General features: G+C 38.8%; 1 protein-coding gene across 5 annotated transcripts in view; it reads right to left on the bottom strand.

Moving 5' to 3' along the window:
- TNPO3 (transportin 3) overlaps positions 1 to 15,739 on the bottom strand; it is a 109,050-nt gene that overhangs the window by 1,817 nt on the left and 91,494 nt on the right. For all 5 annotated transcript variants that reach the window (XM_024762744.1, XM_024762751.1, XM_024762758.1 and 2 more), the window contains 3 exons: positions 14,249 to 14,416; positions 8,726 to 8,838; positions 675 to 766 (listed from right to left, as the gene is read on the bottom strand). In XM_024762744.1, coding sequence (XP_024618512.1) covers positions 706 to 766; positions 8,726 to 8,838; positions 14,249 to 14,416 — 342 coding nt within the window. In that variant the 3' untranslated portion in view covers positions 675 to 705. The remainder of the gene's footprint in view (positions 1 to 674; positions 767 to 8,725; positions 8,839 to 14,248; positions 14,417 to 15,739) is intronic.

Below are 15,739 nucleotides of genomic sequence, written 5' to 3'. Positions count from 1 at the left end.
AAAGGGTGGGCTTACAGGAGAGATGCCTTTCTTCTTTCAGTCAAGAAACTGGCACCCAGATCCCACCACCCAGTCCTTTCCTTCCTCAGCTAAGCTTCTTGCTTTACTTCAGAATCAGAAGCAAATGGAGAAAACTGATGATCAGGGGCTAGACACAGAGGCTAGCTCTTTTCCTTTACCTCCTGCCTTGGTCAAAAACCTAGCATTTCAGCGTTAAAATTGTAAAAAATGATAAGAACAAGCATCTTTATTTATCAAATCTGAAAGATCAGTTTTAGGAAGGCAGTGCCATGTATCACGGTCTACTTTACGTCAGCACTGTTTTCACCAAAGTTGCCAGGTTGAAAAATATTCATTTGTTACCACACATACTTACCATGCTAGAAATATCTGTAAAGAGAAGAGGGGAGGAATTATCTTTTTGAGATATTCTGCAACAATAACTTTCTTATGGGGGTAAAACTGGCATCCAAAAGAAGCTGACAATTATTTGGCTGCCTTGACCCAAGAAAATCAGGCCTGTGCATTTCTCAGCTGTGCAGCAGCGTTAAACTGTTAAGTCCTTCCCTGACTCTAGCTATAGTACTAGTCCCATGATGGGCATTAAAAACCTACGCCTATCCCCAAGTACTTCCAACAGCCAGGGGAAAAGCTGGGAACTATATACCACTCACCTGGGTGACAGGCACAGTGCAGGAGTATGAGCTATCGAAACAACCTGGTGAAGTCTCGCAAGGCCCAGCAAACTTGTTTACATTCCTCAGCACTAGAAAAGAAAAGGTAGGTTGGTCCCTGACTCATGAGAAAGATATAATATGTTGAAAAGCAACCACAACCTTGAGGTATACTGAGAACTGTCCCAGCTCTGCTCTCTCCATCATCTCTTTGACCCCGCTTTCAATCTTTCTGTAACTCAAGAGTAAATATTAACTATTGTACATGAGAATAATTATAAGCTGTGTGGTTGTTAAAGAGTGGGTGTTGGAGAAAAACTGCTTAGGTCTGAATCTTGGTTATACTGTGTCCTTGAGCAAGTTACCAATCTGCCTCAGTTTCCTCATCCATTATCTACCCCATGGTGTTCTGAAGATTAAATCAATTCCTATATGTAAAGTGCTTAGGATAATAGAACAGTGAATAAAATAGTATTTGACAAATGTAGGCTGCTACAACAAGAAAACTTGGCTATTCCCTGGCGGTCCAGTGGTTAAGACTCTGCGCTTCGGACTTCTCTGGTGGCGCAGTGGTTAAGAATCCGCCTGCCAATGCAGGGGATGTGGGTTCGAGCCCTGGTCCGGGAAGATTCCACATGCTGCGGAGCAACTAAGCCCGTGCACCACAACTACTGAGCCTGCGCGCCACAACAAGAGAAGCAACCACAATGAGAAGCCCGCACACTGTAACGAAGAGTAGCTTCTGCTCGCCACAACTAGAGAAAGCCCGCACACAGCAACAAAGACCCAATGCAGCCATAAATAAATAAATAAAATTAAAAAAAAAAAAAAAGACTCTGGGCTTCCACTGTAAGGGGCACGAGTTCAATCCCTGGTCGGGGAACTAAAATCCCGTGGCCAAAAAATCAAAAAACAACAAAACCTGGTTAAAGTCCTTGACATAAATAAAAGAAAGCCAGAACCCTCAAAGTAAAAAAGCAAGCATATTCACCTAAGGTTGATCATTTTAACTCTATGAACTGAGCTAACTTAGGTACCCTGGTTTCCTCATTCTTTCCCAAGAGCAGATTTTGTTTATAAAGCCCAGTCCAGAAAGTGAGTCTCAATAAGTGATTTTCTAGTTGAACAGGCTGCTCAAGGTTTCCTCCTGTGGGAGGAGGAGGGAGAGGAGAGAGGAAAGGGTTAAGGCACGAAGAAAGGGAGGAGGAGGAAGCAGGTCTTGGTCCTCAGGCAAGCAATGAGATGCCTAGGTGGCAGGAATAGCCCAATATTCATTTGACCCTGTTTTTTCAAAAGGCTTCCTTTATCTAAGATTGTCATCAAGAAACCAGCTGATGCCAGCTTCATTCTTTTTTGTCAGTCTTCATAATAGTTTTTGGTAACTGAACATGAGGCTAAGCTAAAAACAGTGGAAAAGAAAGCACATCCTAATATGCTCACCCTTCTGTGGCCCTCTCTTCGGCTCAGAAAGATTAAGGGAGCACAGCCTATAGCCTAGCATTCAGTGTCAGAAGAAAGCTCTCTCTCCTTGTAATGGTTAAAAGTCAGGGAGGGAACCATTAACAGTGATTCAACATAAAAGAAGGTAATAATAGCTATCTCCTTAAGAGCCTACATCTGGATTTCCCCAGCTATTATAAGGTCTGAAACATCACTAAGAACCTTGATTTAGACTCTAGGACTTGATTCAACAGAGGCTTTCTTCTAGTCTCCCTCCATCCTAAAAATGTAAGGAAAGTAAAGAAGGTCTTCTAGTTTTATTGTAATTCTGCCATTTGCTCTGTGAATTTAACATGCCTCAATAAAAGCATTACATTTCTCTATTTCCGAATCAATACTGACTATAAGGAGGCAGCCTTGGTGAGTGAGCCCGATCACTCCTGCTTCCCAATGTCACGAAGGTGGAAGATACGTAACCCCAGAGAAGTCACTGTGTGGTGTATTATTATAAGGGACTAAGACGACAGGAAAGAGATAAACTTAGGATAATGCTGGAGACTCAAGATTCTTTTGCTATCTTAATGCCTTACATGTTGTTCAATACTACCCTTCTTCAACCAGAAATCATGGTTAAATCTGGAAGAGAAATGATAACTCCACTCCTAGCATCTTTCGTAACATGAGAAAAAGTATTGAAACCAAAATTCAAGTACAGGAGAACTGTGGTGAGACATGGTGAAATGAGCGATAGGCCACAATCTCTCGAATCAACTCAGCTTCTGCTCCCAATCCTGTCAGCAACTGCTCTGGTGTCAAGCGCTTCAGCCAAATGTTTAACTTAAGTGTCCCTGGTGATTAAGCCCAAAGAAATAGATTTTTAAACAAACAAACAAACAAACCTCCTTAAAAACTAGAACTATTTTCTGTTACTGCCTCAGTCCTCCCGGCACTTAACATTTCTGCGTTGTTTTTATATTCATTTACACTTATTTATTTATATTCATTCATTCATTCAAAACTGCCACTATTTTTGTAGGTTCTATTTTCTGGCTTCTAGTCCCACCATCCCAATCCTTCCTATACTTTTTTTAAAAAATTAATTTATTTTTTTCACTACGCGGGGCTCTCACTGTCGTGGCCTCTCCCGTTGTGGAGCACAGGCTCCGGACGCGCAGGCTCAGCGGCCATGGCTCACGGGCCCAGCCGCTCCGCGGCATGTGGGATCCTCCCAGACCGGGGCACAAACCCGTGTCTCCTGCATCGGCAGGCGAACTCTCAACCACTGAGCCACCGGGGAAGCCCTTTTTTTAAAATTTTAAATAATCCAAGTATAGTTGATTTACAATGCTATGTTAGTAATTTATCCCTCCCTGATCCCTTTCCCCTTTGGTAATCATGTTTGTTCTCTATGTCTGTGAGTCTGTTTCTGTTTTGTAATTAAGTTCATTTGTGTCATTAGACTCCACACATAAGTGATATCATATGGTATTTGTCTTTCTCTTTCTGACTTACTTAGTATGATAATCTCTAGGTCTATCCATGTTGCTGCAAATGGCATTATTTCATTCTTTTTTATGGCTGAGTAGTACCCTGTTATGTATATATCACATCTTTATCCATTCATCTTTACATGGACATTTAGGTGGCTTCTGTGTCTTGGCTATTGTAAATAGCGCTCCTATGAACTACTGCACTATTGCATGTATGGGGGTGCATGTATCTTTTCGAATTATAGTTATCTCCAGATATATGCCCAAGAGCCTTCCACTATACTTTTGAGTAATTTTATGGTCACTATTCCTCAAGCCCCGTAATCCTAGTGGTGCGCTGAGAAGTGCAACCCTTTTCATCTGATGTGCATAATGGAGAGTAACCAAGCTCTAACTAATGACTTCAGCAAGAAGACACCCCCATACTGGCCCATTCTAGTGTCAATGCTCCCCATGCATGTCTTTTTATCTTGAGATCCTCATGCAAGTGATAGTCACAGAATAAATACCAAGACAGGAAAATGGGAAATGATGGCAAAATTTCTTCTAGACATGATTAGTGGTATTTGGAAAGCAAGAATGATATTTCAGAATGAAAAATTCCAGCTTTCTTAAAGTTAGCCAACTAAAAATGCCAGGAAATTAATTAATTACCAGTACCATTTGAGAAACAGGCTTGGACTTGCTGAAATGACACTGAACCAGTTTACCCTCCCTGCTAGGATGGCAAACAAAATAGCATGTTGAGGCAGGAGTAACAGGACCTTAAAACCGAAAGGGAGACTGAGTCATGCATGGAACAGAGGTTCAAGGGCAATACACATACCAGAGAAAGAGAATTACTAAGAGGAGCTGAGCAATCTCAAATCCTTTCTCTAGCACCTCAACATTACCTCTTACTTCTGTTCATTTCCCACCATTATGTCACAGCCTACTATAGGAGGAGCTGCAAAACTTGTTTAGCAGTAAGAGATCAAGTAGTCCAGGATGGTAAATACCTTATTGTCCCATATCACAGGACAAAGATCACAGATATTTTTGTTCAAAGCAATACATTATTTGGGTTCATTTTCCTAGCCTCAAGATTTTCCTTACACTATGGAATGTCCATGACTTTTATTTCAGACTTACACTTTGTTTCTACCTGTCATATATTAGCCTGGATAAGGAAATATGAGCTTGGTGGAAACTTATTCCAGAATGTGTGGGAGGTTGCCTTAGAGCTGAAGGAGACATGCTCTAGCTAGTTTTGCAAGTATGTAATGACATTCTGGCAGGTTCTTCTCCAAGGAAAAAGTTAACTGATCACCTACTATGTACCAGATCGTCTTTAAATTTCCACTTGGTATTTCACAATAACCCTATGAGAGAGGTATTACTAACCCTATTTTACAGATAAATAAGCTGCAAAGTAACAGTAAGTGGCAAGATTCAAACCTACAGCCTTGACTCTAAGCCCAGGCCTCCTTTGAGGGTTCTCCTCAGGCTCTCATTCGCTCTAATCTAGAGTCAATATGATCCTGCCCTTCTAATGAACAACACTAGATAAAATAGAGCAAAACAGAAGCAGGGAGAAGCAACTGTTATACTTCTTTCCCCTGAGACAGTTTGTAGGTACAATATTACTTCTACTGGGAAGATTCATAGTAAAAAAAGATAAAATAGTTTTTTAAGGTCATCCCAATAAATATATGCCTACCTAGTAGGGGGAAATCCACTCTTTTGGCAAAATGTGTCATGAAGGCAGTCACATGCTATTTTAAAGTCATGCGTGTCACTTGATCTATGGCCCAAAGTCAGTTACTTCCAGGACATGAAGTTAGGCCACTTAGTAAACTACAAAAAAACAGCACTCAAAGATTTGGGATTTTACCATTAACAGAATTATTGGAAACTCTTGGGAATAAGAAAGTAAACCATTTTGGAGAGTGACAAGAAATCAATTCTCAGAAAAAAAGATTAGCATTTAATTTTCTCTCCCTTTTAAAAACTAGGTCTGGGGGCTTCCCTGGTGGCGCGGTGTTTGAGAGTCCGCCTGCTGATGCAGGGGACACGGGTTCGTGCCCCGGTCCAGATCGAACAAAAAAAAAAAAAAAAAAAAAAAAAAAAAAAACCAGAAAACTAGGTCTGGTTTTAATTGTAAAAGCATACCATGCTCATGAAAAAAATGCAAATAGCACAGGTTATGAAATGAAAAGTTCTACTTACATATCTTTGCAGAAATTTACTATTCATAATAAAGTAGCTTGCATATATATATACCATACATAATAGAATAGCTTTTAAAAGTACAAGTTGGTTCATTTACAACAGCATCAAAAAGAATAAAATACTTAAGCTATAAAATGTTGCTGAAAGAAATTAAAGATACCAATAAACGGAAAAACATCTCATGTTCATGCACTGGAAAGCCTAATATTATTAAAGGTGTCAATACTATACAAAGTGATCAGATTCAATGTAATCCCAATCAAAAATCCCAACGACGGGCTTCCCTGGTGGCGCAGTGGTTGGGAGCCCGCCTGCCGATGCAGGGGACATGGGTTCGTGCCCTGGTCCGGGAGGATCCCACATGCTGCGGAGCGGCTGGGCCCGGAGCTTGTTCTCCACAGCGGGAGAGGCCACAGCACTGGGAGGCACGCGTACCGCAAAAAAAAAAAAAAAAAAAAAAACCCCAACCATAAAAAAAATCCCAACGACATTTTTTTGTGGAAATAGAAAAATCTATCCTAAAATCCATATGAACACAGTTCTCCCAGTTGTGCTGGTATTCACTGTGGTCATGCAGTTACCTTGGCAACGTGTACATTGCTTTTTTGGCTTTTAATGTATAGTCAGTACTATAAATTTTCTGTTTTGAGTTTTGTAACTTTGTAGCATTTTAGATAATGTCGTGTTTGTACTTTGTTGTGTAGAGTAAAAGGATTGTGTTGAATAAACCTAGGATTAGAGTGAAAAAAAAAATTCATATGAAATCTCGAGGGACTGCGAATAGCCAAAATACTCTTGAAAAAGAACAAAGCTGGAGGTCTCAATTTACCAATTTCAAAACTTATTCAAAGCCATAATAATGAAAACAGTATGGGACTGATATAAAGACAGATACATAGACCACTGGGATAGAATAGACAGTCCAGAAATAAATCCCTTACGTATATGGTCAAATGATTTTTCAATAAGGGTACCAAGACCATTCAATGAAAAAAGGACAGTGCAGGGAAAACTGCAAAAGGATGAAGTCAGACCCTTAACATACATCACATACAAAAATTATCTCAAAATGGATCAAAGACATAAATGTAAGACCAAAAGTATAAAACTTTCAGAAGAAAACATAGGGGAAAAGCTTCATAATATTATATTTTGTAATGATTCCTTGAATGTAACACCAAAAGCACAGGCAACAAAAATAAAATAGATATGGAGAAATTAGAACCTTGTACACCGTTGGTGGGAATGCAAAATGGTATAGCTGCTATGGAAAACAGTATGGTGGTTCTGCAAAAAAAATTAAACATAGAACTGCCATGTAATCCAGCAATTCCACTTCTGGGTATATATCCAAAAGAACTGAAAGTGGGGTCCTGAAGTGACATTTGTACGCTCATGTTCATGGCAGCATTATTCACAATAGCCAAGAGGCAGAATCAACCAAATGTCCATCAAAGGATGAATGGATAAATAAGATAGGATATATACATACAATGGAGTGTTATTCAGCCTTTGAAAGGAAGGAAATTCTGATACCTGCTACAACATGAGTGAACCTTAAGGACATTATGCTAAATCAGTCACAAAAGGACAAAACTGTATGATTTCACTTATATGAGGTATCTAGAATAGTCAGAAAGTAGAACGATGGTTGCTAGGGGCTGGAGGGAGGGAGATACGGGGAGTTGCTGTTTAATAAGTATACTTTCAGTTCTGCAAGACGAAAAGGTTCTGGCGATTAATCCCACAACAATGTGAATGTACTTAACACTACTGAGCAGTTCACTTAAAAATGGTTTTAAAAAAAAGGTTAAGACAGTAAATTTTGCATGTATTTTATCAAAATTAAAAAACATTTTAAGTGCAAGTTGGGTTATACAAAATTGTTATTTTTTTCCCTTTATATCATATATTTTTCTGTATCATCAAATGCATTTTTTTCCTTCTTCTTCTTTTTCACCATTACCAAGCTCACTGCAACAACTCATTCTTGGACCTATAAATCGTTCCACAATTGTATGAATATAAGCCATTGCCTAAAATTTAGTCAAAATTCTAAAGACTCTACATAGAAAAAGGAATATCAGAGGAAGGTAACACACAGTTACAAAATCCAATTTAAGTTGTTGTCATTAATACTATCAAGGACCATAAAAGTCTCGTAACTTCTGATTCAGTGATTGCATTTTAAGGAAAATAATCAAAAGAAGGAAAAGGCTAGACATTCAATATTATCCATAATACTGAAAAAATGAAAATTAATAGAGGCACTATAAGGAAATCAATCAACACCTTATAGCTATAAAACTGTAATTAGGAAGACTATGTAGGTATATTTTAAATGTTTATTATGTTTATAGTAAAAAAAACCCACACATGTACAACTTAACATTTTAACTAAGCTGTAAGCAAGTGGCTCATGGGCCTAATGCATCCCAGAGACATGTTCTGGTTGGCCTGAATTAAATTAGAATTTGAATATCTTTAGGCACAGCAAAAATTTCCTAATTCACTGCAGTCCACATCACTCTATAATATTTTACAACCAATGCTTCACCTATTCAGACAGCTGTATTCTTGACCCCTGAATACGGATAAGAACTGGGAAGGACTTTAAAAAGATACAGACAGATTTCCTGAAGGGTAGTGGGCTGTTCAACACACTGTTCTTTTGGAAGAACATCAGGATATGTATAATACAATAAAACTGAGGCACACATGTACAGCATGGTGATACTTTCCCCCAGATTGGTTTCCAATGCCAATTTGTGCAATTCAAGGCTAAACAGACACAAAACTTTGAATTTACAAAGACACACACAAAAATACTCCTGGGTATATCTATAACTAAGTTGGTATAAAAAACAAAGATATTTTTTCTGCATACCCCCGCTGCTGATCATCACTCACCTAGTGACTTGTTTGTGGAAATCTGTAAGTTGTTTGTGTGTCACTGTGACAGCTCCCACGGTTGTCTCCTTTGGCAAACCTTTCAAGGAATTCTCTAACCATCGACAAAAAGTCTGTACAAAGAATAGGAAGAAGCGTTTTAAAAGAAGGAGGGCTTACTCAACTGAGATCCTACAGGTGATAACCAAAACCCACAGGTTTTTTCCTTAGTAGCATTAGCTCCCCAAACTTGGAAGCAAGTAAAGGACTTAACAGAAGTACTATTTCTGGCCTTCCAACCCACTGGGGGTTGGAACAGCCTACAAAGGCATGCCTAGACTCCCTTCAAGGGGGCAGCAGGCATCATTTCAGACAGAGCGTTTCAACCTTGGAAATGAAGTCGCTTCTGGATAAAGCTATTGTTCTGTTTCTGTCATTAAACTTACGTAGTATTTTAAAAATTAAACAGCCGCCAGAAAACTGTTGAGCTTAGAGATCAAAGGCAATCCAAAGCAAAAGTTCAAGTACCAGAAAGAGCAGGGACAAAAAGTATAGTATTTTAAAAAGTGCATACACGTAATATGAATCCAGAATCTTAAGGATTTTAAGGTCACTTCTCTCAGTAGGGGTCATAGCCAGTCAGTTCCTTTGTGATACCTGCCTGTTCTGTGGGTTAGAAAATTCTTTTTTTTTGCTCACTCTTATTGCTCTTTTCTTCTTTTTCTTTTTTTTTGGCCACACGGCATGCAGGATCTTAGTTCCCTGACTAGGGATGGAACCCATGCCCCTTGCAATGGAAGTGTGGATGGAGTCTTAACCACTGGACCACCAGGGAAGTCCCTCTTGTTGCTCTTTAAAACAATTTACTTACATCTGAGCATAGTCTCTTTATATCTTTCATGTGTACAAAAACTGAAGAGGAAGGGGAGTGGGAGCAAACTTAAAAATCAAAATTCTAAAGACTTCCTCTGGGTTCTTATTTTCATTTGAATTGTTATTTTTGAAAAAGCTCTAATTTTTCTTCATGCCTTTCTTAATTAGGATGTATGCCTTGGTCACAGTTTTCAGTTGTAAAATAACTTTTTTATACCTAAATTTTTTACATTATGTGTTTTCCCATTGTTAATTTATGAACACAATAGACCAGAGCAAAAGTAAATATTCCACTATAAATGCTTAAAAAGTACTGCATAATTCTCCAAGTATTGCCCCTTCTGAGTAGAAGACAACATTCTACTCCGACAAAAACAAGCAGAGGCAAACAGCATGAATGAACCCTTAACTGACAAAGCTTTGGCATCCAAAACGATCCATGAGTTAACTATAAGTATCCCCCAAAACAAAAACAGTAAGAAACTAAACTATATACTGTCAACTAATATTTGACAAAGGAGATGAGAATACCCAGTGTAGAAATGACAGCCTTTTCAATAAATAGTGCTGGGATAATTGCATACTCACATGTAGAAGAAAGAAACTGGACTCATGCCTTTCACCACTCACAGAAAGTAACTCAAAATGGATTAAAGACTAAATGTAAGACCTGAAACCATGAAACTCCCAGAAGAATACAAAGGCCTAAAGCATTCTGACATGGGTCTTGATAACGATTTTTTGGCCGTGACACCTAAAGCACAACCAGCAAAATAAAAATAAACAAGTGAAACTACATCAATCTAAAAGCTTCTGCACAGCAGAAGAAACCATCAACAAAGTAAAAAGACAACCTAAGGAATGGGAAAAAATATTTGCAAACCATATACCTGATAAGAGGTTAGTATCTAAAATACATAAAGAACCCATACCAGTCTAGCAAAAAGCCAAATAACTCAATTAAAAAATGGGCAAAGGACCTCAATAAACGTTTCTCTAAAGAAGAAATACGAAAGGCCAACAGGTACCTGAAAAAAACGCAAATTAAAACTATAAAGAGATATCATCTTAACACCTGTTAGCATGGTCATGATCAAAAAGATAAGAGATAACAAGTGCTGGCATGGGTATGGAGAAAAGGGAACCCTTGTACACTGTTGGTGGGATTGTAAATTGATACAGCCACTATGGAAAACAGTTTGGAGGATCCTCAAAAAATTAAATATATATACCATATGATCCAGCAATTCTACTTCTGGGATATATCCAAGGGAAACAAAAACACTAACTCGAAAAGATATCTACACCCCATGTTCACAGGAGCATTATTTACAGTAGCCAAGACATGGAAACAACCTAACTGTCCATGGATGGATGAATGGATAAAGAAGTTGCAGTATGTGGTACACACAATGGATATTATTATTCAACCATAAAAAACGAAAAAATCCTGGGCTTCCCTGGTGGCGCAGTGGTTAAGAATCCTCCTGCCAATACAGGGGACACTGGTTTGAGCCCTGATGTGGGAAGATCCCACATGCCACAGAGCAACTAAGCCCATGCACCACAACTACTGAGCCTGTGCTTTAGAGCCTGCAGGCCACAACTACTGAGCCCACGTGCCACAACTACTGAAGCCTGTGAGCCTAGAGACTGCTCCACAACAAGAGAAGCCACTGCAATGAGAAGCCCGCGCACCACAACAAAGAGTAGCCCCCACTCACCGCAGCTAGAGAAAGCCCGCGTGCAGCAACGAAGAGCCAACGCAGCCAAATAAATAAATAAATAATAAATTAAAAAAAACCAAAAACGAGGAAATCCTACCATTTCTGACAAAATGGATGACCTTAAAGGCATTATGGTAAGCAAAATAAGTTAGAGAAAGACAAACACTGTATGATCTCACTTATATGTGGAATCTAGAAAAACAAAACAAAGCTCATAGAAAAAGAAATCACACTTGTGGTTACCAGAGGCAAAAAGTGGGGGGAGAGAAACTGGAGGCAGTGGTCAAAAGGTCAAACTTCCAGTTATAAGATAAATAAGAACTAGTTAAGTAAGTAAATCCTATGAGTTTTCAACAGGAGAAATTTTTTTTCCTTTTTTCCTTCTTTTCTTTTTATTGTGTCCATAGGAGAAGATGAATGTTAGCTGAACCTACTGTGGTAACCATTTCACAATATATGTAAATCAAACCATTATGCTATATGCCTTAAACTTACACACTGATATAGATCAATTATTTCTCAAAATATTCAAATCAAGAGACAAAGCTGGTACGCCATCTTCTACTGAAGAATCTGTGTTGAACTTTGAAAATGTATGATTGAGAATGTGCTCAAGAATGTTAATTTTCTTCAGACTTATATCCTTAGTTACGATTTCAATCAGTTTACAGCGTACAGACAACCTAAATTTATGTAAGAGTTCCTTTACAAAAACTCAGTTTTAAGTTGGTGTTTATAGAAAACCACTTTTTAAAAAAATTTTTTTATTTTATATCAATCCGAGTATAGTTGATTAACAATTTTGTGTTAGTTTCAGGTGTACAGCAAAGTGATTCAGTTATGCATATACATGTATCTATTCTTTTTCAAATTCTTTTCCAATTTAGGTTATTACAGAATATTGAGTAGAGTTCCCTGTGCTACACAGGAGGTCCTTGTTGGTTATCTATTTTAACAATCACTTTAAAATAATTTAGGAATTCAGTGGGTACACAGTAAATTTGAGAGCACAGGGCCACTTGGTTTCTGTTCCTGCCCCAAATTGCTGCTCTCATTTTCTTCTTTAGCCCTTACCTGTATGCTTAGAAATCCAAAATTTTTTGTAAGGTTAAATGTACATAATAAGTTTTTTGTTACCTGGAAACCAAGTATATTTATTTAAAAGTAAGAGTATGGAAATTTTATTTCTCTTATCAATAATGTTTGGAATAAACTTGTTGGTCCCCGGGGTTCACAGAATACTTTTTAGAAAAACAAAAACTACTACTGTATTAGATTGAAATGGAACAGGTGTCGTGAACAGCCAGCAAGGGAACTACAGGTACTATTCATTCCTGAAGCACTTGAGCTAATGGAAGAACTGCAGAGCTATTTGATGAAACCAAAGCCACACAGGAGCTTCAGAGAGTTTGATGAGTAAGAATTAAGGTTCATGGAGGGGACCTTCCCTGGTGGTGCTATGGTTAAGACTCCGCACTCCCAATGCAGGGGGCCCAGGTTCCATCCCTGGTCAGGGAACTAGATCCCACATGCATACCGCAACCAAGAGTTTGCATGCTGCAACTAAGGAGCCCGTCTGCCACAACTAAGACCCGGAGAAACCAAATAAATAATTAAAAAAAAAAAAAAGTTAAGGGGCTGTTTCTGAAGTAGAAACCTAGAGAAAATGTTAGAAATCCATTACACATCTACCATCTACCCTACATGTGATTGTGTTTCATTTGAGTGAGCTAACGATAAAGTAATGCATATGCCTAAGACAATTTACACTAATCATTGAATTTTGGAGATGAACACACAAATCCAAGAGTAGGCAGAACTTTTGGCTCAGTAACATTAGGGTCTGAGAGTGAAAGTGTACTCTTCTTTTGTGAAACTGCTGAAATTGAGGCTAAGAACTGCAATCAGTGATATAAAATAGGAGATAACATTAAGATGTACATGGACTTAAAAGTTATAAGATACTTATGTATCTGGATTTCTGTGGTTCAATCAAGTCAGCTCACGTTAGGTCCAACTGTGTACTTTCCTGAACTGCTTTTATATTAATATTACAAATTATAAACCTCATTAAAAAAATAATTTACAGGCTATACACTGTATGTTACCATTATGCTCAAAACTTTCATGCAGTACACACAACCTGATTTATAATCATGTGGCCCAGCACTAAAATTAGTTGGACATTACTGGATAGCCTAAAAAAAACTTGCATGCTCAGGTGACAAAGAACCTGGTTCAAGAACTGAAACAGGATATAAATAAATCCAAAGGGGAAACAAATCCAGCTATAGATTGTAGGCTAGTTTTATATGCATATGCCTCCAAATGCTCTGGCTAGATTTATTACCAAGGAACCATATAGTGCTATTTAAGGAACCTGAAATGAATTAACACTTCTTTTTTTTTTTTTTGCGGTACGTGGGCCTCTCACTGTTGTGGCCTCTCCCATTGCGGAGCACAGGCTCCGGACGTGCAGGCTCAGCGGCCATGGCTCACGGGCCCAGCCGCTCCATGGCATGTGGGATCTTCCCAGACCAGGGCACGAACGCGTGTCCCCTGCATTGGCAGGCGGACTCTCAACCACTGCGCCACCAGGGAAGCCCGAATTAACACTTCTTGAATAACCTGTAATATGGGCATCTCTCACAAGTGAACAAATTTCCCACTGGCCAGCCACATAGCTGAATTCAATGCTTAGTATTCACTTTTGGTAATAAATAAACCCTATGACAGTGACACAAACATATTTTCAAGAACCCTTCTATAGACCCCTTCATTTAACAATTAAACTTAGCAATATACCTAAATCAGGTTCCACGAACATACAACAGGACTGGTTTCAAAGTTATAGTCAGCCTCTCAAGGAACTGTTTAGGACTTGTTAGGGTTAGGGACTAACCCTAACCCTAACCCTTTAAAAAGATTATGAAAACAATCTTACCGGTCTGTCAACCTGCATGATCTCCCAGAGCACTTCGGCCACATCTGGTAGGGTATATGGGGGGAGACAGAAGCAGCACGTGTGAAGCAGCTGGCTTACAAGTTGCTGTCCAAGCTGGTTCATCACCTGTCCAATCAGTTCTTTCCGTAATTCAAAGTCTTCTTCATGCTGTAAGAAAACAGGAACAGGAAAATTCTAATTTCAACTTTCCAAAGAGCAAGTACTCTTTCCCCTTTAGTCTAGTAATCTCTCTTTCCCGGGGAAGAAAGTATATATAACAGCTGGATTCACAAGGTCCACTAAATGTTCTGTCACCAGGAAGAAAATATTAAGAGTTTAGTTTCAAGGAAATGGGCATGGGCTTCAGCTGAGATTAACCTTAACCCTTAGGTTTTTTTAAGTTTTTTTTTTTTTTAAATAAATTTATTTATTTTATTTTTGGCTGCATTGGGTCTTCATTGCTGCATGCGGGCTTTCTCTAGTTGCACAGCGACCGGGGGCTTCTCTTTGTTGTGGTGTGCGGGCTTCTCATTGCGGTGGCTTCTCTTGTTGTGGAGCACGGGCTCTAGGCGCGCAAGCCTCAGTAGTTGTGGCACTCGGGCTCTAGAGCGAAGCCTCAGTAGTTGTGGCGCACGAGCTTACTTGCTCCGCGGCATGTGGGATCTTCCCGGACCAGGGCTCGAACCCGTGTCCCCTGCATTGGCAGGCGGATTCTTAACCACTGCGCCACCAGGAAAGCCCAACCCTTAGGTTTTTCATGAATAGAACACAGAAGAGAAACAATGGTTAGAGATTAAGGGTAGCAATTTTCTTAACCTTTTTTTTTCTGTTAAAAAATAATTTAAAGTATCTGTATTTCCTTTTTTAAAAAGCGACTGAAAAAAAGAAGACTTCTGTCAGATATCTAATCTCTATCAAAAAAAATCTTACTTATTTTCTTCCTTCTTAGTCTTTGAATACACATATTTCTAATATGTTGAAAAAAAAAAAACTTTTACAGTGCCTTTCACTTCTAGTTATTTTCTTCTTTTCCCTCTCTCTTTTTACTGTCAAAATTCTTCAGTAATTAGCCTAGTCACATACTTAATTCTTCACTGATCTCCCTTACCTTCAATTCTACTCCACAGCTAGTCAAACCCACCTTTGAACATTTTGTGAACCACTTTACTACTCCAGCCAAAAAGGTCTCTTAAGTGTCTACTAGTATACTTAGTACTATCCTGACTTTCTCTGATTATGATTTATACCCCAGTTAGATTTTCCTCCCCTCTCCAATCCATCCAAATGGCTCCACTGAGGTCCTTCCTCTTCCAGAAAGTTATCCCAACCTACTTCTTTCCAAAGAGTTTTCCCTCCTCTGATCTCATAGCAATCATGACTTTTATCACTTATCTGACAATCAAATACTGCCTTGTTGCTGTTGTTTAATTCTTTATAACTGTATCTGCTTCTCTCTTCAATTAGACACCAAATGGCTTGGAAGCAGAGATA

Source organism: Neophocaena asiaeorientalis, unplaced genomic scaffold (genome assembly GCF_003031525.2).
Source record: "Neophocaena asiaeorientalis asiaeorientalis breed wild unplaced genomic scaffold, Neophocaena_asiaeorientalis_V1.1 scaffold681, whole genome shotgun sequence".
NCBI classification, from domain to species: domain Eukaryota; kingdom Metazoa; phylum Chordata; class Mammalia; order Artiodactyla; family Phocoenidae; genus Neophocaena; species Neophocaena asiaeorientalis.
The sequence above is the reverse complement of the archived record's forward strand: the minus strand, read 5'-3'. Positions and strand labels throughout refer to the sequence as shown.